At 36.5% G+C, this 24,403-nt stretch overlaps 2 protein-coding genes and 1 long non-coding RNA gene across 3 annotated transcripts; 2 read left to right on the top strand and 1 right to left on the bottom strand.

Annotated features, from left to right (window-relative positions):
* Positions 1–319: 319 nt before the first annotated feature.
* LOC123873155 lies at positions 320–1,195 on the top strand (the record flags this gene model as incomplete). The annotated part of the gene is made up of 1 exon (XM_045917873.1): positions 320–1,195. A coding segment is annotated over exon 1 (876 nt), but the record flags the coding sequence as incomplete, so codon positions are not given.
* Positions 1,196–4,368: 3,173 nt separating this feature from the next.
* LOC123877787 lies at positions 4,369–23,845 on the top strand. Its single transcript, XR_006798680.1, has 4 exons — positions 4,369–4,381; positions 8,805–8,808; positions 17,718–17,720; positions 23,722–23,845. It is a non-coding gene; the product is annotated as an uncharacterized LOC123877787 (long non-coding RNA).
* LOC123877747 (pancreatic lipase-related protein 2-like) lies at positions 11,344–22,790 on the bottom strand. Its single transcript, XM_045924616.1, has 8 exons — positions 22,600–22,790; positions 19,111–19,258; positions 18,436–18,584; positions 14,907–15,152; positions 13,957–14,145; positions 13,344–13,509; positions 12,129–12,268; positions 11,344–11,864 (listed from the first exon to the last, which is right to left on the bottom strand). Exons 1-7 carry the CDS (start codon positions 22,628–22,630, stop codon positions 12,199–12,201), a joined length of 999 nt encoding a protein of 332 aa, XP_045780572.1. The 5' UTR covers positions 22,631–22,790; the 3' UTR covers positions 11,344–11,864; positions 12,129–12,198.
* Positions 23,846–24,403: the final 558 nt, after the last annotated feature.

Below are 24,403 nucleotides of genomic sequence, written 5' to 3'. Positions count from 1 at the left end.
AAATCAAAATTTTGAAATCGCTACGGTTCGGCCGCCATCTTGTTTTTTCAATTTTTTCGACATTTTCCACTAATCGTTTACTATTTTCTTCAAAGATTGCAAAATTCAACGAAATCGATTGGAAAACAACGGAGCTGCAAAAATCACGTCGGCCGCCATCTTGTTTTTCTGAAATGTCATAATTTTTCCCCAGAGGGTTCCCAAATCCGACCACATCTCCCCTAAATCATTATATCATTTTCCATCTCTTTCTAGGAGAACAATTATGTCAATGAGTCAGTCAGTGAGTGAGTGGTAATCGAGCTATATATAGTATAAAATGGCTCCTATGTTCACCAGAAAAGCTGCCGCTCTTGAAGAACAACAGAAACTGAAAAATGCTTTACACGAAATAAAATCACTGAAACAATTAAATACCCAACTACTGAAGGAACAAGATGAAAGTGAAGCTGAGATGAGGATCATTATTGCTAGGAACTCACAGTTAAAGTCTGAACTTGCAAACCTGCACAACGCTCATACTTTGTTATCAGAGGAGCGCGACCAACTTCAGTTGGCAGTAGGGTCGTTCAATCAGTGCATACAAACTTATGAAGAGGCTCTGGGAAAGATATCTATGTTAGAGGATGAATTAAGCCAATCTCAACAGTTAATTTGTGACCTTCAGTCACAAATAGCAAGTTGTGAAACACAAAAAACAAATAACTTGTATGATGAGCTGCTTGCTTCATCCTCAACAGCACCCGTGTTGACAATTGACCTGACCTGTGACAGCCCTTGTGCTGCTAATAATAAGCCACATTCAGAAACTATCCATTTAAATAGTCACAAAAAAATTAAAAAATACATCAAAATTGGTAAATTAATTAAAAAAACGAAAAAATTAATAAAATTTCAGAAATTATGTAATAAAAACATTAGGCTTAGAAAAGAACGTTCAGATTTATTAAATAAGCTCAATACATATTGTTCCTCACTGCAAGAGATGAGAGTTCAATATGAAACTGACGTTCGGAGTCTTAATGAGGAGATTCTAAAACTGGAAAACTCCTTGAAAACAGTTACTTCCCAGTACGAGCTGTCACAGAAACAGGTCGGTGAGCATATACTGGCCGCTGATGAGCTGTTAGCCTTAAGTAATTATAATATAGATCGTCTTGACTCTCTGATCAATAGATGTGAGTGCTCAAATAAGGTTCCGGACGAAATGCCAGTGGACAGTCAGTGTATAGGACAACAAAAAGGCTGTGAAAACAATGGTTCCTCGTTACATTGCCCTCAGCGGAAAACATTTGTTGTTTCAGATGGATTGGGAAAAGACTTTGGTCATTTAATAAGTAATAAATTACATCAAACAGTGATCAACATATGTAACCCAGGGGCACCATATGAATATATAATTGAAAATGTAAAAGGCTGCTGTTTAGATAAATATAGTACAGTTGTCTTGTTGATAGGTGACAGCATGCAAATAACAAAAAAACAAATTTTAAGAAGTTTTGCATACCTATTGGACCTACAAGAAAATACGGGTTGTAAATTCATATTGTGCACTTTTCCTTACTCTTGCACTTTAACCCCAGCACAAAATAGGTATGTCTATAAACTCAACATGCTTATTAATAATTTAAGTTTTGGCCATAGGGATTATATTCACATAATAGACACGAATAATTTTATAAAAAAATTTTCACTGACAAAGGATACAATGTACTTGCCCCTTAGTTATAAGAAACAAATAGCTACCTTGGTAGCTTGTAATATACAAGACACAGCTATTTTTAGCTTGAGTTCTTTTGAAAACGGTACATGTTGTACTAATAATATAGACCTAATTAGTAATACTACTAATTCCAGTTTTTTTACGTTGGATACAAACTATTATAATAGTTTGGATACAAATAGTTGCATGGACACTACTGTAAACAGTAATAAGATTTTAAACTAAGTAGTGCGACAACAGATAAGCTATGTAAAATCAATCTTGTACACCAAAATATTCAGGGCTTATCTGGCAAAGAACATGAGATAGAACTATTTATTAAAAAATTTGATATTGACATCTTATGCCTCACTGAGCATTGGCTCAATAGTTATCAATTAATAGTAAATTTAAAACATTATCAATTGTCAAGTGCGTTCTCTAGAAAGAAAGCTATACGCGGAGGGTCTTTAATATTAACCCGCAACAATATCAATTATAAAGAACGGAAAGACATTGTTAATCTTTCATTGGAACGCACTATTGAGCTGTCCTGTGTTGAGCTGGAGCGCTATATTGTCGTCTGCGTGTACCGACCCCCCTCAGGTGACTTTGTTCTGTTTGAGGACGTTATGGAAGAGGCCTTGAGGCGGATATGTAGGTCATCAAAAAAGATATTAGTTTGTGGAGACTTCAATATTGATATTTTGCTTCACACTTCTTTTACTGACAGATTACTCAATTTATTTAAAAGCTTTAATTTACAGAAAATTTTCAATGAACCAACACGGATAACTGCAAATTCAGCCACTTGTATAGATAACATTTTCTGTGACTGTAAGATTGTCGCAAAATCGATCATGACGAATCTAAGATCCGATCACTGTGGACAAATGATATCTGTTCCCAGTGATAATCAAGACATAACAAAGTTAATAAAGTATAGGCCAGTAACCACTAAAAAGGTAGAGCAGTTCAAACTAAAGGTTTTAACTGCTTTACCTAAACTTGACTTTACTCAGGGTGGTCCGGATGAACACTATAATGCTTTTTTTGATCTCATAAACTCTCAATTTAATTCTACCTTTAAAATTGTAGAAAAAAAACTGTTTAAAAATCTTAAATTTAGTGACTGGGCTACTGTTGGCATCTATAAAAGTAGAAATAAGTTATTCGACTTGTATGCAGAAAAACAATATAACTACACTCCCACATTTGTTGAATATGTAAAAAATTATTCAAAATTATTCAAAAAGGTTTGCATACAAGCAAAGTCACTCTGCATAAAGCAAAAAATTATTAATTCTGATAATAAAATTAAAGCAGCTTGGGATATCATCACGGATGAAACTGGGAAACAAAAAGTGCATAACAATAAATTGGAGCTAAAAATTAATAACCGTATTATTGACTCCAATATTGAAATTGCAAATACATTTGAGAATTTTTTCCAGAACATTCCAGTCATCACTACTAGTTCCCTTAGCTCTTCACCAACAGAAGCCTATGATCTTCTCAGGGCCAATGTCACTGAATGCGGTGTGTTGTTTAGGTTTGAATACGTTACTCCATATGACATTGTTAAAGTGTTCAAATCTTTACAAAGCAAAAAAACCGGAGATCTGTGGGGAATATCAGTAAAAATAATTAACAATATTATTGATATTATTGCGCCATATCTAGCCTTAATTTTTAATGAGTCTGTGGATACAGGCGCTTTTCCAGATCTCATGAAATGTAGTAAATTGATACCACTTTTTAAATCGGGTAGCAAAAATGACCCAAACAATTACAGGCCAATTTCAATTTTGCCAACACTGAGCAAGATATTTGAGAAAATCATGCTCAACCAACTGCTTCAGCATTTCAATTTTAATAAGCTACTCCATTCTGAACAGTATGGCTTCACTAAAGGTCGATCAACAACCGACGCGGCCGCAATGCTGTTAAAGCATATATTCAATGCGTGGGAGGGGTCACAGAATGCCATTGGTATTTTCTGTGATTTATCCAAGGCATTTGATTGCGTTGAGCACGAGACTCTTTTAGTTAAATTGAGCCACTATGGAATCAAAGACACTGCGCTTGGTCTCATTGCGTCCTATCTTAGTGATCGTATTCAAACAGTATGTGTGAATGATGTGAGGTCATCCGGATCAGCCTCACTAATGGGTGTTCCTCAAGGCTCTATTCTAGGTCCTTTCATGTTCTTAGTATACATAAACGATTTACCATATGTAGTCCAAAATATTTGCGATATCGTACTATTTGCTGACGATACGTCTTTGATTTTTAAAGTCGATAGAAATAAGGACAATTTTGACGATATAAATGGTGCCATATCTCAGGTAACTCACTGGTTTACTGTAAATAATCTACTTTTAAATGCAAAAAAAACTAAGTGTATTGAATTCGCACTGCCCAATACCAAGAACACAAGTAACATTAATTTAAGGATAAATAATGATATTTTGAAAATAGAAGAGACTACTACATTTTTGGGGATAACCTTAGATGCGAAGCTGCAATGGGGCACCCATATATCAACTCTTGCTGGCAAACTAAGCTCTGCTGCTTACGCGGTTAGAAAGATTCGACAATTAACTGACGTGGAGACCGCAAAGATAGTATATTTTGCTTATTTTCATAGTATTATGTCTTATGGAATCTTAATATGGGGTAGAGCGGCAGATATTGGGAGAATTTTTGTATTACAAAAAAGGGCAATACGCGCAATTTATAACTTAAAACCACGCGATTCACTTCGAGAAAAATTTAAGGAAATAGGTATCCTTACCGTAGCCTCTCAATATATTTACAACAACATAATTTTTGTAAGACAAAATATTCTTAGTTACAAGAAGGTTGGCGATCTACACAACAGGCTGACTAGACACCGTAACAGGCTTGCGACTCCTACGCTCCGTCTCAGGAAGGTCCAAAAGTCATTTGTGGGAATGGGTATAATCTTCTATAACAAAATTCCTCAGTCAATTTTGGACTTGCCTTTACACAGGTTCAAAAAATCTATTAAAAATATGCTCTTGAGAAAAGCATATTATACAATCGAAGATTATGTAAATGATAAAAAAGCGTGGATTTGAACTTCGATTCGCTCCAGCAATGCGCAGGACTTCAATTGCTTTTATACATGGCATAATATTGTATATCAAATCTTTGAAAAGAGCAACCGCCGAGTTTCTTGCTGGTTCTTCTCGGTAGGAAAGGCATTCCGAACCAGTGGTAGATGCTTTTGACGATTCGAAAGAACTTGTAAAAGTCTAATTGAATAAAAACATTTTGAATTTGAATTTGAATTTTATTATATCAGGCTATGTCACATGTCCGATTTTTCTGTCTATTCGTCTAGTCTCAGACTGTAAGGAAATCTGCTAACATTATTATCACCAGGAGACCTCACGATTAAACAAAACATGAGAGCACATTGGCAGATATTTTCTATGTGTGGCGTGGCATACGAGTAGGTAGGTACCTACCTACGTTTTCAATTTGATAACTGCGCTGTAAAACTCCTTTTCTGAAAACTAAGTACTTACCTACACTTCTTAATTTCTCACGACAAGGTAGAAGTTCATTACATTAGTTAATTGAAGTTTTGAAGTCCGTCTAAGAGTTGAACGTATTTGAACTTTGATACTGTTGGCTGTTAGTTACAGAACGCTTACGAAGTTTACACCTACCTCTGCCTGTATCAATCTATACATATAATAAAATTGTAGAAAAGTGGTGTCTGTACAATGGAAATATATAAAAAAAAAGTAGCAGGGGTTGTTATTATATCGATGCCGAACCCGAAATTGTAATTAATTATTTTTTTGTCTGTTTGTCTGTTTGTCTGTTTGTCTGTTTGTCTGTGTGTTTGTGCACGCTAATCTCAGAAACGGCTTATTCGATTTAGACACGGTTTTCACTAATATATTGTAGTAAGCTTCACTTAGGATTTAGTGTTTATTTCATGTCAATCGGTTCATAAATAAAAAAGTTATGTCAATTTAAAGAATCACGGCGCCTCGCGCCTGAGCGTCCGTGGCTATATAAAGCGCGAAAAGTCACTATTCCACGCGAACGAAGTCGCGGGCACAGCTAGTATAAAATATCCTGGATAGTCCATCTGTCCGTCTGTCGTATCTGTCAAGAAAACCTATAGCGTACTTCCAGTTGACCTAGAATCATGAAGCAGGTAACGTGCACCACACGCGCACACAGTTTAATTCAGTTTCACATAATGTAGGTACGTGTAAACACGATTGTACTCACCAATGTAAACTGAGCTCAACCATTAAAAATTCGCTAAGAACCCCGTAAATACTTGAAAGTAGTAGAACACACATCAACTTTCATCAACGTTTTATACAGGTCTCAGACGCGGCGCGGCGGCGTCTCGAACGCTCAGTTTGCGTCGATGCCATACAAAATGTATGAAAATCTCGGTCGCACTTACTAGCGGCCAGGTAGGCGTCGCCACGCGGTGGTTCAATGTGCGGTTTGACGAGAGTAACGAAATGTTTTTGATAATAAAAGTTCTAATATTATTAGGTAATATTTGACGTTGTTTGAAACACCCTGAAAATATTACCGCACGTGATGATGACCGGCTATAAAAGTGTTAATACCTAAAAGACGAGGTCGCTCGTAAAACTTGGAAGACGGAAAGGTACTCATAATATTTCTCGAGGACATTGCGGAATATTATATTTGGAATGGAATATGTCTTCTCGACACTAAGGTAGCATTTCATAGCTTTTCTTACCGAAACGTGCCATATAACATTCTCACGACACTGCCAAGTGCCAATGGGAAGTCTTTGGTCTTGGTCATAATTTTGACGTGACAACGTCTTATAATTCGATAGAGCCGGCTGCACGCACGAAAAAACATGACTCATGCGGCGTTACCTCGCTCTGAGGCGTTCCATGTAAAGCTTGAAGTGCAAGCGAAAGCGCGGAACGAGCGACAAAGAAGCACAATCGGCCTTTGTTGTCACGTTCAACTATCGTCAGTAAACCGACTTTACAGACAACCAATTTTTTTTTATAGACATCCTCTAAGGAAGAATTTTTGAAAATTCAACCCCTAAAGGGTAAAAAAGAGGTTTGTTTGTGTAGTCCAAAGGTATAAGCTGGTATTACAATAAAACTTAAGGCTATCCTTGCCAACGATCCCCCGTCGATTTCCTACGTATGATATTATTGTTCTTATCTCTATCTGCCCTGGTTCGTGCATTCTCGGTTCCTAGATCGGTACATTTGTGATAACCAAATTTCAAATTGCTGTGATTGGCTGAATTTACCATGTTCTTGCTGCGACAGTGAGTTTGAGCCACTAGCGGAACAATGTTAGCCGGTCAGAAATGATTGCAATTAGTCAACCTGTTTGACGTCCGTGTTCTGTTTTCGATTACAAAAAAGAAAAAATTGTTGTTGCAATCATCAATTTTAGCAAATAGTGAAAGAGAGTCGGCCAATCAGAGGTCACAACTACCGTCACACTTTCTGTCACACTATGGCAGTAGGCATACCAAGTAATGAAAACAATTTTTCATTCTGTCTAGGTCGAAGTAGGGTTGCCACCTGGCTCTTTTTGATTTACAGGCTACCACCATCAAAAATACGGGGTTTAGATTTGAAGAAATTTGAAAATTTGAAGTATTTGAAGAAATAGGCGGTGGTTCTCTCTGAAATGCATGGAAAGCCTATTTAGCTAGCCTTTACCGTACAAATCATGCCCGCGAGGAGTAATGCAAAGAATACTAGCTGCGATTCCGCGCTGGACAGTCAGGCTCAGCCTTTGCGATGATTGTATAATGATCGACTAGCGACCTGCCCCGGCTTCGCTCATTCAGTAACAACTTAACAGGGCTCTCTCCGTCACTCGTTTCCACTCGTTTCATACAATCGTAGTTCCAATTTCATTTGAATATTAAGCAACCAAAGTCCATGAAATTTTGCAGACATATTCTAGAAACTAATATCTGTGTCTGTGGTGTTTTAGATTTTTCTAAAAATATGTAGTTTTAAAATTACAGGGGCTCAAAGATTTGTATGAAATTTTTAAGACCGCGTAACTTTGAAACCGAATATTTTAACAGAAATCTGGAAAACCACAGACATAGATATTAGTTTCTAGAATATGTCTGCAAAATTTCATGGACTTTGGTTGCTTAATATTGAAATGAAATTGGAACTACGATTGTATGAAACGAGTGGAAACGAGTGACGGAGAGAGCCCTCTTAACATCAGGTGCTAGCTATTAAAGTAAAAGAATGCGATTTTACTGTACAAACAAAAGAGACTCGAATTTCGCGCAGTGAAAAAATTCTCTTCATTAACGAAGTAAGAAAATAATTTTGTAACAAAAAAGAAAATTGGCAGTAGATAACTACCTATATGTCTATGACACAAAGGAAAATCGAAGCAAATCAAATCACTGTCCGCTCCAGCTCCAAGCAACCTATAAATTAGCAATCTTTTTCCATCACTTTTTTGTAGATTTTTCTTTGTGTATTCTTGGAATGTTTTCCGAATAAATACCTTCATTAGGTGAAGTACCAACTCATTAAATACGTTAATGTTGACTTGACAGGCCTTTATTATACACGGAGCAATCATTTATGTTTTAACTTGGATTTCTATAGATATTATGTACCTACCTGTAAATCTAATAGCGAGCTCTATAAAGCGAAAATATAATCCACTTTTCGAAATTTTATGTATGCTTGAGGTATTCCAAATAGGTAGTTCCAATAAAATACGAAATGACCGTCTTTACATAGGAAGTAAGTTTTTTGTAAGAAGTTACAAAAAAGAAAACTTAAAATGTAGGTAAAGACGGTAACCTGTAGAAAAAGACGGTCTTATCGCTAAATAGCGATCTCTTCCTGACAACCTTAACGCTAGGGAGAAATCGAACAAAAGTGGAGAGTAGGAGGTGGTGTATATAATAAGCCTAAATAGTAAATACTAAAAGCTAAATAAACTTAACCATATAATGCTATAATATTATATATTAATGTAGATACTAATTGTCAATCAAATGCAAAACAAAATTAATTACGAAAATTGATAGCCTTTACGAAGCCAGTATCGTAGCCGTTCCATGTTTTGCATGTAAAACATTGCGTACATAGGGTTTGGAATTTCTGACAGTCATGAGGCCGCGATGGTGGTGTAACGTTCCCATTAATTAAAACTGTAATTTATCTCACGCAGAATATTTGTCAAAATAATAATACTCTATGTCTATACTACCATATAAATGCGAAAGTGTGTCTGTTTGTCTATTACCTTTTCATGGCGTAACCACTGAAACGATTTTGACCAAAATTTGCGAAAAAGTAACTTACACCCGGGAGCCGTACGGGCATAGATTACTTTTTTATACAGGCTACATTTAAAAACTGAAATCGCAAAATGTCACTAGTATAATTTAGTATTAAATAAATATTGTAATTTGTAAATATAAATAATAAAAGGCCATAGTATTTATACCAAATATGAGCGAATAATGTATATTCGCTAATATTTAATACTTTATTATAGCAATTTATTGTTCGGTAAATACGATACTTTAATATATAAAAAAAAATTGTCTACAACTATTTATATTAGCAGTCTGCCGCTAACACGCCACTAACCATTAGGTTACTGTTTTCTTCTCTTGTAACCTGCCATTTATGTTTTGTGGTGCAATAAATTATTATATTATATTATTATAAACAAGAGTGAATAGGCACCTTCTAGGTAAACGCGTCCCATCTTAGACCACATCATCACTTTCCAGCAGGTGTGATTGTGGTCAAGCGCTTGCCTATAGTGAATAAAAAAAAATAAAAAAAAAATTATATAGGTACTTGTGCATCGTGATTTGCTGGCTGGGTTGTGCGAACGGATTTGGTCCCGTAGCACCCGTAGCACCGCCACCAGGCGGTGAGTCGACCAGAGTCTGACATAACATACCCTTCCCAGTGCCTTCCCGGGGGCGGTGGCATCCATGTGGATCCTCACGAAAAAAAATATAAGTAGGTATCGATAAATTTAAATTAATTTGCAAACTTGCAAAATACAAGTTACGTATAAACGAAATGTGAAAATTCCAGCGTTAACTTCATAATACGTTGTTAAATGTTGCGGAGAGCTTTACATTTTACTGTATACTTACCTACTGCACATGCATATTCCAGTCCATTATATTCCACAAACATTTTTGTCCATGCCTACTTCCTGACCGATTTTATTTATCTACCTACTATGGTAGGTAAATATACATTTTTCAAATTAGTGTATATAGAGAATCAACTAAGAGTAAACAAAAACCCTTAAAAAATATTATTTCCCCGGCTAAGATTTCCCCGAACTCATAAAATACTTACCTCTAAAAAGCTTAATAAAAATATTTGATGTACAACATTTTCGAAACAATATTTAGAATAAAACCGGCCAAGTGCGAGTCAGGCACCGCTGTTTTGTACATGAAAAAGGAGCCGGAAGCCCCATTGAAAAATAATAATTTAATTAAACTTCTAATTCAATATTCGGTTTGGGTCAACGTTCAACACCAAATACCAAAATATCAGGTTTCCAACTCATTTCGTTTACGAGCTAAAGACCTCGTGACACGTGACAAACAGACAGACAAATAGCAGAATTTAGGGCCCCGTTATACCCATTGGTCACGGAACCCTAGAAAAATAGGTAAGAGCGTACACAAATGCGCTTTAGAAATTATAACACGAAATAAAACAGCGAGTATCTAATAGGTAACTTTTATATAAAAATAAATATTATACGTCCATAAAATACAATAATATAACATAATATAATCCTTTAAGGTACAAAAATTTACTTAATTCTAATTATACATTATTCTATTTAAAGTTTCTATTTCAAAACTTAACGCTTAGCTTATAACAAAAAAATTGTTATTAAACTAAGCCGATGCCTACTAAAACCTTCTGCTCAACTAAGTAGGTATTATTTTGATGATGCTAAAGCTAGGCGCACACTACACAACGGCTTCTATATTATCTGAGCGTGTAGGATCTATCACAGCCATAATAGCATCTAATAAAGCTCAAGCTTGATATAATTGAAAAGTTGATATAATTTAAAAAGTTTTCAAAAACACGACTGCGGTTGCACTGCATCACGTTGGGTGTTTATTGAATGAACAACAAAATATGTTGAAAATTTGAAATCCTACCTTTACAACTTTCAGGTTTTGTTATAGTTAAACCGAGCTTATACCACTCAATATGGAACGCAATTTTTTTTTGATTCTCCTGCCATTTTTTATATTATGAGAGTCATGATTTTAGTTTTAAAAAACATAACCAACCTTTTATTTACCTTCAGCGTGTACGTAATCATAGTTTTTATAAAAGCATCGTAGACGAACTAAAGCATTTATTAGGTTGTCTTGTTCGTATGTTATCATTCAATCAATAAGCATCTCATTGATTAAAAGTCATTCAGCCGTTGTGATGCATCGAGGATTTAAAGAATCCTACATGCATACCCAGATAGCCGTGAAAAACATAACCTTTTTTTGCGCGCAGTCAGGTAAAGATGATACTGTTCGGATATTTGAGCCGCCCTCGAGCGTCTAGAATAGAAACCTATGATACTAAACATCAGACGCTCATCTGTTGAAAAGATGCGATCGCTTATGAGATAGTAGCTAATGGACACCCAGCTTTAGCCTCATTAATAACGCTGAAACAAGTTGCTTAAATAAACAATTACCTAAGCTTCAAACAGCTCATTTCCTGCGCCTCAGGCTCACGGGCAACTTTTTACCATTAATAATGTTGCTGAAAAATTAATTTATATACCTAGGCGAAGTTGGCAATAGTAAGTAATAAATAATATTAAAGCTTAAAGCTTTGGATAACCCCAATCCCCATTGTTTAAAACTATTGAAAATTGTTACAGTAAGTACTTTGGACATGTTAGACATGTTTTCTATTAATTAATATTACTTAAATAAAATAGACTAGTAGGCACCGACCATCTAAATGAAAAACTAACAACTCGATCACGCTCGTGCTGTGAGCATAATATTATTGTCTCGAGATAATCCGCTAAGAATGAAGAAGACGAACCCATTAGGTTGACAAGCGACACGACAAAATGTCTGAGCGGCCTAGGACAAAGAAAAGACATATCAGTATACTTATACATAGGTACACACTTTTTTTTTCTTAATACTAATAGGTTCTTATCAGTGTTTAGTGTTCACTTTTGCACTATTTGCCGGTTCTAAATTGACATCGATTTGGGATTGCGCGTGTGTTTGTGTGTGTGTGTGTGGGTGTGTGTGTGTGTGTGTGTGTGTGTGTGTGCTTGCACGTCTAGACTATACAATATCTACGTGTATTAAATGTTCAGTAGTTCAGTAGGTACGTACCTAATAAAGGAAAATTTGTTAATTTCCATTATTTGTATACATAGCTGAAAGAACAGTCGTGACCCCAAGCTCATGGGGCTACGTCACCCAAGGCGTAAGGTTTCTCAGCGTTTGTCTTGAGGTAGTAAATTCCGTCTTTCCTGAAACGAAACAATACACTTTTTACACAGGGTGACCACAATGTATTTTTAAAGTAAGGTTAATAATTTAAATAACGAATATTTTTTTAGATGTCCTTTTAGGTGTCCTCAATAATTAAATTAAATTAAGAAAAATAATAGATAGTGATAGATTGATTTGATTGATGTGGGATTTTGATGATGGATTAGGGTGTTTGAGTATTTAATTTTACAGGATAAATAGTTCCAACAACTTTAAACACCAACAAATTTAAAACCCCTAAAAGCCCTCTAACCCCTATTTTACCCCCTTACAGATTTAATTTTCAAAAATCCTTTCGAAGTCGGTCCAGTCTTGCATGCCTTTCAGCTCGATTCATTCAGTTATAGCTGTGTGGTGATAGATCGGTCAGTCAGTCAGTCACCTTTTCTTTTTAAGCTTTTAGAACATGGTGACATACCCACGAATCGTGAAAAATTAAGAATCGAAACAAAATCGGTATTCCCATGTCTGTCAGCATATTTTTTTAATTGAGACGTACCTATAAGGCAACAGGCAACATACCCACATTAACAAATTTTTCCGGCAAAAGAGGGCAAGGGAGACCCTGTACATTCACGTCAAAGATTTAAATAGCCATTGTTCTCACTTCTGAGGAAAGTTCTTTATATACGACGTTGGCGATAGATTTGGCCCGTTGTTAAGCAAAATTGAGTCGTTTGTAAAGTATTCTTTTGTTAATAAGTATAATAGCAAAGTTTTACTGCTAATTTATTAGCCTACCTATTTATCCTTAATTTACTTAGCTAAATTTTAAGGTTTGATAATATAAATCACTGTGCAATTTGAGTTTTATTGAGTAATTTGTAATAACTTAGATATTTATTATTTTTATGGTTAGTAGGTTGGTCAGTTAGGTATAGTAAAGAAGATTTTATGTTTGAATCAAATTTGACATTAGACGGCGAAAAATTTAGGACTTAGATATAAATAATCTTTTCTTAATTGGTTCCAGTCTGTTTATTCTAGTGAATCAACCGACAAAGCACCAGCTAAAGTGTTTACTTAGGCTTATGAAAATAATTAGGTAGGTACCCGTAATGAATATCAAAGCCACCCATGATTAACTTCTCGCCCGTGCCTTTACAGGACCTCTGGTAGTAAAGCTCGTCGTAATCCTTGCAGCGGACGGCGGTGAAAGGCACATCAGATATGATGGACTCCGCGAAAAACATGTGGGCCCGGTTATGAGCACACAGACCTGTAAAAGACAAATAATGCCTAATGCTGGGTACAAGCAGCTGATGTTCACTTTGCGGAAGTTCATGATAGAATAGAGTTAAAATCTCCACTGACGTTAAATTAGTTAGTGCCAAGCGCAGGCTATATTTGTCACTAATAGACACGAGGGAAAATGTGTACCTACTTTGCTTCTACAATAGCTGTAAGTGCAGCGTAAAAACTTCCAGCTTTATTGGAAGCGTCTTACCTCTGTGCGGTGATGTCCGATTGGCCGTCCCGCCCCATTGGCCTATGATAGTGAGTGAAAAGAGAGTGCACCAGTGTTTTCTTACACAGTTGTGAAGTAAAATATCTACCACGCAGTTGGCTAATATGGAGATTGTAGAGATTAGCCGCCGTAGCCGAAATTCGGTCGTGAGGACATTATTAACGTTGCCGTATGACGATCCTATTATCATATTATTACCTCTATAATCAATGCCACATCCAGGTTGCCGAGTGCCGCCGTTGGGGTAAAAGTCAATATGCCCTAGAGGAGCCGCAAAGCCTAAGTAGCCTCCGCAAGTGTGTATCACTTCAACATGTCGTGCGTCATGCTTGTCTAGACGTGCGTCTTTATTTCCCAGTGTGAAAAGTGGTAATGCAGGGTCTAATCCTGAAATTTAATATAAGTAAATAGAAGATAGCCAAGGGAGTGAAGAATAGAAAAAGGGAATTGTGTGTGTGCTCAGACGAGCTCGTTAGTTTCTACTGCTAATCTACTCTAGGAAAATAATAAAAAAAAAGTTATACAAAAATAAATAATAAGAAGTAAAAAAAAAAGTAAATTAAAATCGGTTCATTCGTTTAGGCGCTACGATGCCACAGACAGATACACAGATACACAGATACACAGACACACAGATACACAGATACACACGTCAAACTTATAACACCCCTCTTTTTGGGTCGGGGGTTAAAAAGAATAGAAAAGAGACGTAGGTTTGAATCTTGCCAGTGCCGCAATTTTTGATAAGGTATTCAAAAATTAACGAACAGTAAAAAGATGACGCTGATAAAAGAGGGCGAGCAAACGAGTGGTACCCAGTCTTATTCATTTTTTGGAGTAAATTAGGTAAACATATTATCGTCGTATAAGCTGTTCTAATATCACGTAAGTAAAAATTTGCAACTTTACAGGTCGGAAAAACTTGCTGTTTCCAGAGGTTTGGACTTTTATGAATACCGTGCAGTTGCTTTTTTATTTCTTGGAGAGTTTCTGTTGGACATTTTCTTGTTTCTAATGACTGACCAAAACGACGCGTCTCTCGATTCTATAGCAAATGGCTTCGAAATGTTAAATCCGCCAAAAAATTACTTACATGGTGTTAGATCTTAGAATTTTCCTAAACTAGAAAGCGAAAAGCATGTATTTACCTGTTATGGTGTCTATGGGCCCTTCTTTTATATAAGCGCCGGCTATACCCACAACATGAGCTCCCAAACTATGTCCTATAAGATGTACGTTGTCCATCGAAACGCCTTCGCCTATCAGAAAATTAAGGAACTCTGTAAGCATTCTTCCAACTAAGGCTACGTTGTAACTGGCCAATATGTAGTTCACATTGGCTGCGGTGCCCCAATCTACCACGATAATGTTCAGGTCGCTCACGTTTAGATATGCTGAAAATAAAAGGATGATTTTATAATCGTATGTGTATGTCCTCTATATGATACGTTCTCCAGTAAACTTTTACTTATTAGCACTATATGGTTATCATACCAAACACTAAATAACTCTATAATAAATAAAAGTGTCCCAGAAAACGAAACGTTGCGTCGGGTGACGCCCCTAAAATCAAGCAATGGCCTAAGAGCGCTACTAAAATCAAATTAATTTTTTTTTTTCGTATAAGACGAGTGACTCTGTGACGTTTGTAAATCTACCACCGCGACCGGTTCGGTATGGAGATCTACTGAGTAGAGCCGGCAAGAAACTCAGCAGTTGCTCTTTTAAAATCATAAAAAGTTACATTATTGTTAATATTATCAATACACTTGTACTTAGTGGGCAATCGAAAGCTAAGCCAATTTGTGTACTACTTGATCTTAAACTATGGAGAACGTTGCAAAGTAGGTACTTGAATCCAGCAGTAGGATTGAATCTGTGAATGTCAAAATAAAGCTCATTTGCATTTCTCATAAAAACCCAAAAAACCGTTACTAAAGTTTTGCATGTTTCGCAATTAGTCCAGACTTGATCTTCAAAACCATTATAACTAATTTGACAGGACTTTCACACATGTTGCTAGTATCTAGACTGTTTTATATAGCAAAAAAAAATCTTAGAGAGAACAGAATTAATTTGCAGATGAAGTGGCAGCCAACAGGGAGTCATGAAATAAATTTGGTCACCGACTTATTCTGTGTTCAATTAACACAAAGTAAAGCGACTGAAGAAGCAAAAACAAAGGCGACTTAATAGAGCCAATTAAATACAAATTGCTCAATAAAATTACACTTTCTCAAACTTTCATTTAGCAATAAATTGAATAAACGGCATTTCAAAAGATCGTCATTACCAGAAGCAATTTGCATAAAAGATAAAAGCCGACCGTCAACGCTTTGCGGCCTTCCGGTGGTTAGTTCTTTTGCCTTAACCATCTCCGTTTTCAATAGAATAATGCATTCAGTTCATATTACGGACTTCTCGAATTTCTATGCCTTCTTAAAAATCCTTTATCTTATTCGAATCAAAATCGTTTTTTGAGGAATTAGAGACAGTTATTTTATTGCTCGTTGCAGTATTTATTCTAGCTCGTTTCAAATTTTAGTTGTGTCGATACAAGATGACCTGATAGCCGTAAGAAATCGTTTGGCTAAAACTAAAAGTTTACTTTGCAATTTTCATAATTTCTCGGGTACTTATCACTGAAAAATAAAACCTTGCAGCCTTTATCAAATAATTTCTCCACAAATTTTCCTTTAAAATTTAAAATATCCAATAGGTTACCATAAAATTAACTTATTACTTTATGAAAACCATGGTTTAAGTATAAAACTGTTATCAACTTAGGTATATAGTTTTCATAACAACAAATAGAACATTAATGTTCTCGAACTACGAGTATTTTCACTTATACCTTGATTCTTAAAGATTGTAAAACATTTTCAATGAAACAAAATTACACTTCCTTAACTTCTGCATCGCTGTAAATTATATGAGCCGTAGTTCAAAAGCTCGTTACGACGAGAAGCAATTTATATTAAAGATTTAAAAGCCACCAACAGCACTTTGCGACCTTCCGTCGCTAAAGGCTGCTTCCTGAAGCAGCTCCGGTTTGAACAGTGCATTCAGTTCGCGTGAAATGTTCAATATTTCAAGTTTAGTTGCAATAAAATCTTTTTTGGAGCATATATTTTTGTTCCTAGCTGGTTTTTCATTCAATACGTAGGAAAGGTGGAGAGATCGCTGTCAAGATCGTCAAGGCGCCTGATGTTATGGTAAGTTGCGATGCTGTCTAAAACTGGAGCACGACATACCACACTCTTTCTTAAAAGAGTGTGTTATGGCCATCGATGTATAGTTATGGCACTTTTAACTAAATATCTCAGTAGATAGGTACCTCTATAGTTACTTTATATGCGATAGGTATCGTACTCGAACTTCGTGGCTTCTGTTCTGTTTTTTTCTGGTCTGGTAAGACCAGAACAGAGCCAAAAGAAATGATTTTACAAATTGCTTTTCCAGGAATCGAACTCAGGAAAGACCACAGTGCTTACCACTGTGTCAGAGGTTGTCTAATAATAATAATTAATATGATTATTAAGTCATGTAAGTAAGTCTTGTAAATTATTGGAAGGAATATTGAGCTGTCGTCGCCGCTCGTTACTGAAACAGCTCAGGTTTGAATAATGCATTCACTTCCTTGATCACTCCTTACTCTACTATATCGGCCTGTGAAAGTTCCATCAAAATCCATTCAGCCCTTTCCAAGGTTAGTCCAAAAACAGTCAGACAGACAGATAAATATAAATTGGATATTGGATTTTGATAATTTACTTTATTACAAGCTTAGTGAGAAGCAGTTATTTCAAAATCACAGACAGACATTTTGGTAACTTTAATGTACGTATATTATTTGAAGATGAATTTAAAAGCTAACTAACAGCAATTTGCTAATGCCGTCTTCCGTTGCTCTTAGTTCCTGAAAAAGCTCAGGTTCCAACTTTCAACACTGCATTAAGTTCGTTTGAAACGCTCGATGTTTTTAAGTTTATTCGAAATAAAATCTCCAAAGAGTTTGGTTAAATTTTGTTTATGCTGGCTGAAATGATTCTTTAAATAACAATTTTAATGTGATTTGTGCACAGGACTGTATTCAGTTTGTTAAGCTGGTTATATGTAGGTATAGTCAAAAAACAAAAAATAATCGACAACACTTTTCGACCACTGCTTCCGCAAGACGGATAGGTAAATATCTTAGTTTATTTTTTTCTTTAATTTTACAGAGATAATTATACTAAACGCGAAATTAAAAGTGACAAGGAAATCAGCAACCAGATATCTGCCGAATAATATCAAAAGTGTAGTGAGAGCGCCCTCTTTAAGTCTTTAACCTCTAACCACTTCAACCTATATGTGCCTACTGAATACATTATTTGAGATTATACTAAAGGTTTTTTTTCTACATTGGTTTGAAAACCCCCTAGACACAAGGCCCGGGGAGACCCGCCTCTTCTGCCCCATTAGTCCGTCATCGATGTTAGGTAGTCATTGAGAATTTTGAGTCGCTTGCGGCTTCTGTGTATGATAAGCTTTATAATATAGCGCTTTCAAAGTTGCGGGCAACTGATAGTTCTCGTCCAAAAATTTATTAAAAAATCGTAAAACCAAACTGATGGAAATCTAAAAGCAGAAAGAAATGAAGAATTCAAATGGCTTTTTTCATAAAGATACTCGTACCTTCTTTAATGGATTCCGGCATAGGACCGTCGCCGTGATTGAGCCAGCCGTGCGCCAGGACTTTCACCTTGTTATTAAAGTTGAAGTTGGATTCGCGCAGCATCGATGAATCGTTCGCTTTCAGAAGTTGATATTCATACGGGTTCCGCCTGGAAATAGAAATGGCAAAGTTTAAAATAGGTAGGTAACTAGGTAAATACCTAACTACATTCTTTTTTAGCAGGAACTGATAGCGCAAGCAGCATATTTCTAACTGGGTAGGCTCGTGGAAACTTATTTATTAATAATCACTAGTTTACAAAAAATAACTTTGCTCATGAAATGAAACTTAATATTTATTCGGCTATGGTTAAAAGAATATTATTTAATTTCCGTAGCACGTCACAATACTAACATATGATGATTCTTTATTTTTTGTCTACCCACAATTGTTAACGTTTATCGTTCTAGTTTCTAAACAACTGTGTGATTCAAAAATCGTATTATATATATATATATATGAATACGCCATAGCTATAGTATATATAACTACATTCAAACCAATTTTTTTGCGTTTGTGGTGAAATTGTTCACCACAAACATAACAAAATTGTTGCTTCGCAATAACCTTTTCAGGTTGGTATACTTGATAAGTACCTATGAAATTTAAGAAGGTAGTTCACATTTTTGGTTTACCTTGTGAATAGTCTAAACTGGACATCATAATTGTTGACCCATCCCCATAGCCGTGTCTCGTTGACAGATGGGACTGGTATGTGTGTTTGTACGCTGGCAAGCCACACCGGGTCGTAGGGTGCAGGTGCTTCCCATTTAATTGCCCCTACTGAAAAAAAAATTGATCAATTAAGTAGTTTCTTCAGATTGTTTCGTTGGGAAATAACGATAATCATTCCTAAATTATTGTTATGGTCCAACTGATCTTGGGATAAAAATGAGATGGGCTCCGAGATACTTCCGCATAGTAGGACACTACTTTTTTTGGTAGCAGGAGAGTTTTTCAGGGTTTCGGGTTCTGCGATATTTTTATCCACTACACCCCACTGGACGGCCACCCGCAGGAGTCAGGGCATAAAATATTATCCCACATTGGAAACAAATATGACGTTCAAAAATGAAAAGTTCAGCTGTAATTTTATGAGAAAAACTAGTCCATTTTGAATAAGTAAGTAAATACGTAAATAAGTACGGAAGTTACCAAGACTTGTCTTGTCTTGGTAACTTCCGTACGCTTGCTACAATATGATACTAACGTCACCATATCGCAAATATTTAAATGGTCATATTAAAAAATCGAGATTTTTGGATAGGGTGTGGCGCTTGACCACAATCACACCTGATAATGTGGCCTAAGATGGGGCGCGTTTATCTAGAAGATACCTATTCACTCTTGTTTTAAAAATACCCGGATTTTCAATGATACGCTCCGAGATCGTCATAATAATATTTTATTCTTAACGCGTCTATGCCTCCCACGTGCCTCCCGTGCGCGATACCCGTGGGGTTTATCCTGCAGGAAGCTATAGATAGGATTAAAATTGACAAAATACTCCAAAATCCTTTCATAGCGAATGTTTACGCAACTAAATTATAAAATAAACCCACTCTCAAAATGTATACTTGCATACGCAGCAGTTTGCACTGTGCGTTGATTGATCATGATCCGTCAGTCAGAACAAGTCTTTTTATATGTATAGATAGCCATAGGTGTGTCTAGCTAACAAGACTCGATGCAAATTTCTAACAGGAACTAACCAAACAATGCGCTTTCTCTTGTAATCGACTTATAGCTAGTCATGAATCATGAGCTTACCTACTGCGAATTTAGTTCTTAGTTTAATTAAAGCCGGCAAATACTCGATACCGACGGAGAATGATCAATGAACAGCATTTAGTTTGCTTCCCTATAATTCCTAAATTCCAATTAGACTTCGTTAATAGGTATACCTAGGTAAGTAGTATTAATTAATTAACAACACCTTGCAGGTATCTCTCCAAAAACGTCTGTGGCCATGATTTGTATCAATGCATTAAAATGCAAGGATAGTTGCACATATCCATAAAATTAAGTCTCGCTTTTTTGAAAGTACGTGAAAGTTGAATATGTACATTCCTTCCTATTCAAATTGCTTACTTAATACCTACCTAGTTTTAGATGAAGAAAGTTTTGTTAAGTGCCTACTTATCTACGTACATAATATAATACTCATATTATGAGGAAAAGTAGCTTTTTGTTATTGTGGTCATAAAGATCATCATGAATTTGCCTTAAAACTATAAGTAGGTACCTACCTACTTTTATAGTGATTTATTCTATATTCCGAAGAGCTAGAATAGCCTCTATCTCCCCACGAGTCATAATCCTCATTACTGAGGGTCGTACTCGTAACCCAAGTCCTTCCACATACGATTCAATGAGAGCATGACTTCCAGTTAGGTACTCTAATGTTTTTGACGATTATATTATTATTTATTTCTTACTAGCTAACCAGCCACGGCTTCACCCTGTGAATTTTTTTAAATTTAGTGAGGGGGTTCCAAAAATTCTGAAATGCGTATTATTATTCTTACCGAAAGCCTAATACCAAACATCACGGCTCATTATCATCATTTCAGCCCTCAATCTATTAACGGCCCAATACTGAATACAGGTCTCCTCTCAGAATGAAAACGGTTTTCAGGCCATAATCCATCACGCTGGCCAAGTGCGGATTGGCAGACATCAAACGCCTTAGAGAACACTATGTAGAGCTCTCAGGCATGCGGGTTTCCTCACGATGTTTTCCTTCGCAAGTGACATTTATTTTCATTGCTTAAAATGCACATAACTCCAAAAAGTTAGAGATGCGTACCCAGGATTGAACCACCACCGGCCTGCGGCCTCACAGGTATTCGTGAGGTCGGGGGCTTAGACTAGTCCTGGGTAGTATTACTACTTGGTTGGCTATTACTGCTACTATTTCATGGATATACGTTGAAAAATGTAAACTTTCATACAAACTTTCCAAACTTTCGTCCTCTAGGGGTGGAATTTCCAAAAATCTTTCCTGTCAAAATTGTAATTTTGTAACCCCAACGGTTTTGGTTTTGCTGTTGTTAGATCAGTCAGTCACTCAAGCCAAATACAGATATCCAAGTCGGTACCTATCAATTTGCTATCATAACTCATAACTCCTCATACCATAACATACAAGATTGTATTACTCTAACTTCTAAGTTCTACAGTAGGTATTACTTAGGTATGAGGGCAGTGCCTAGGTAGGTATGAGGGTACTTCTATTTCGAAAAACCACCTGTGTGCGTGCGGTTAACTAGCCTAATATTTTCTGACACTTCGAAATTTTTCCTATCGTTCAAAAAATTATGTCGAAACATTATCCAACTGTCTATTTTGATGACTCTATTGTGACTCTCCCACATCACGAAATGCATAATTTATTCTCACATTGCTAATTTCTTGCTTGCACAGAACAGGAAATATGTCGTATTTTTTAAGCCATCGCAAGTTTGACTGCGATCTCACCCTCTGCACCGTTTTTCCTAATTACTGAGAATCGGAGCCCCTTTCCAACAATTATAATATTATTGTAGATGTATTCTTGGGATATTATCTAATCACTAGATTCATCCGCATACGACTCGACTAAGAGAATGAGTTTTCGAGTTTTAGTTTTTTTTTTGGTTAACTATTTTAACAGTCATGTCATTAGATATTTAGGTAGGTATAAACGGGCCACGGGCGTAGAAAACGCAAAGGCTAAACTGGGACCTGAAAAGTTAAGTCGTCACCCATCTAGTTTTACGTAGGGTTTACGTTGCTTAACCGACCCTATTTATAGATATATCCACTATATCGAAACCAACCCACAGGTCTACTGCGATCTCATCTGGTGTTAAGTGACGATGCAGTCTAAGATTGATGCGGGCTAACTTGAAAGAGTATGGTAGTTATTAAAATATATCCAGACCTCAGGATTAAGGATTCGTCTCTGCTGCGTCGAAGCGCACATATTTATGCGACCAATCCTTATTCTAAGACCCAGGTCATGCCCCTTTTATGTAGCTATTTTGATGAAAAGATGAAGATCCGCAAAATGTACATAATCAAATTATCAAATAGGTAAGTAAGGAGATAAAGGTACACATAATAAACGTAAACACACAAACCTGAATAAACAAGGAACAAACACCAAATCATTCCAGCTGCCTTCTCGAATAGCAAACATTAAAGTCACGAAGAGGGTAAAACAAACTTTGCGAGCATCGAACAAAATTTTGTTAAACTTTAAACGGGTTGAAACGTTCATTTTGGAGCTAAATCTAATTGGTGGACCGGCGAGGAGTACTCCAACATTTTCACTGACAGTCCGAAGCAAAGTTAGAATTTAAATTCGCGTAGCGGTACATCGGGGGACATTAGGATTCATAGAACGCGTTGGAGACTCGTCCACTGATCATATTAATCAAATGTACCCATTAAGTATCCACGCCGAGTAAAGGGATTCTGGCGACCAAACCACCGTTTCTGATGTAAGTTAAAATACCTCGATAGCTCATCGATCTCTCTTTCTCTGCGTCCTTATTACTGAAGGTCATAGCACCTTACCATTACTCATAAGGGTTAGAGTTTTCTTGGGATAATAATGCGATGATTCCTAGATCCTTTCGCATATACAACTCGACTAAGAGAACGAGAGTTCAACGGTTACTATCAGGTGTTAGTGATAATAACCGGGACCTCTGAGGCAATGTAACGAAAAGGTTAAATTCGGACCAAGTCGACCATCCTACTAGTTACTGACCGGGGTCAACGTTGCTTAGCCAACGTGATTGTTATGATATGCGCCATCACAACTAGGTCAAACGTCCCTCATTCAGCTCAACGAAATGAATCTAGAGTTTAGGTATAGCGCGGCCTAAAATCCGAATCCGAAAGGTCCGCGGCCTGTAGTTTAAATCGTATTCGTTACACTATTGTCGTATCCACTCTTAGGACAAGCATTAGGTTTAGTTGGAGGGGAAAGGGGAATATTAGTCATGTTTAACATGGTGAATATTCCTTTATTCGCCCTGGGGCAGAGGTGAACGCCGTGGTATGGCTGTGGTCCTAGAAGTAGGAAATCCTAGGACCCAGGTTTGATTCCTGGCGGTGGTAATTTAAAAATTATAATAGATTTGTCTCTGGTCTGGTCTATATTTCCTAAGATTTGCAAAGCAAGTTTGTCCATAATTCACCACGATGGCCAAAATGGTACCTACCACGGATTTGCAGATTGCACACACGTTTAGAATTCAAGAATGAATAGGCATCTTCTAGGCAAGCGCGCTCTACCTTAGGCTGCATCAGCACTTGCCACCAGGTTCTGATTGCAACCATGCGCTAGTCTACAAATTAAAAAAAAACCGGCCAAGTGCGAGTCAGACTCGCGCACTGAGGGTTCCGTACTCGGGTATTTTTCCAACATTTTGCCGATAAATCAAAAACTATAATACCTATATAAAAATAAATAAAAATCTGTTTCAGAATGTACAGGTAAAGCCCTTTCATATTATGACACCCCACTTGGTATAGTTATTAGTTATCTTACTTTGAAAATTTAAACACGTTTTAATTTTTTTTTAATTAATGTAACCACAAATTCGCGGTTTTAAGATTTATTCCTGTACTTGTACTATAAAACCTACCTACCTGCCTTTCATGATTCTAGGTCAACGGGAAGTACCTTAAAGGTTTCTTGACAGACACGACGGATAGACAGACAACGAAGTGGTCCTTTATGGGTTCCGTTTTTCCTTTTGAGGTACGGAACCTTAAAAAATTATGGACATGCTTTTCTCGCAATGTTTTCCTTCGCCGAAAGTGATATTATTGCTTAAAATACACATAGTTAGGTTCCTACTTAGATTTTCTGGACTCTGACCAAAGACCTTACACTTAGTTAGTAGTGTAAGGTCTTTGACTCTGACACAT

This window comes from Maniola jurtina, chromosome 2 (genome assembly GCF_905333055.1).
Source record: "Maniola jurtina chromosome 2, ilManJurt1.1, whole genome shotgun sequence".
Classification (NCBI taxonomy): domain Eukaryota; kingdom Metazoa; phylum Arthropoda; class Insecta; order Lepidoptera; family Nymphalidae; genus Maniola; species Maniola jurtina.
The sequence above is the reverse complement of the archived record's forward strand: the minus strand, read 5'-3'. Positions and strand labels throughout refer to the sequence as shown.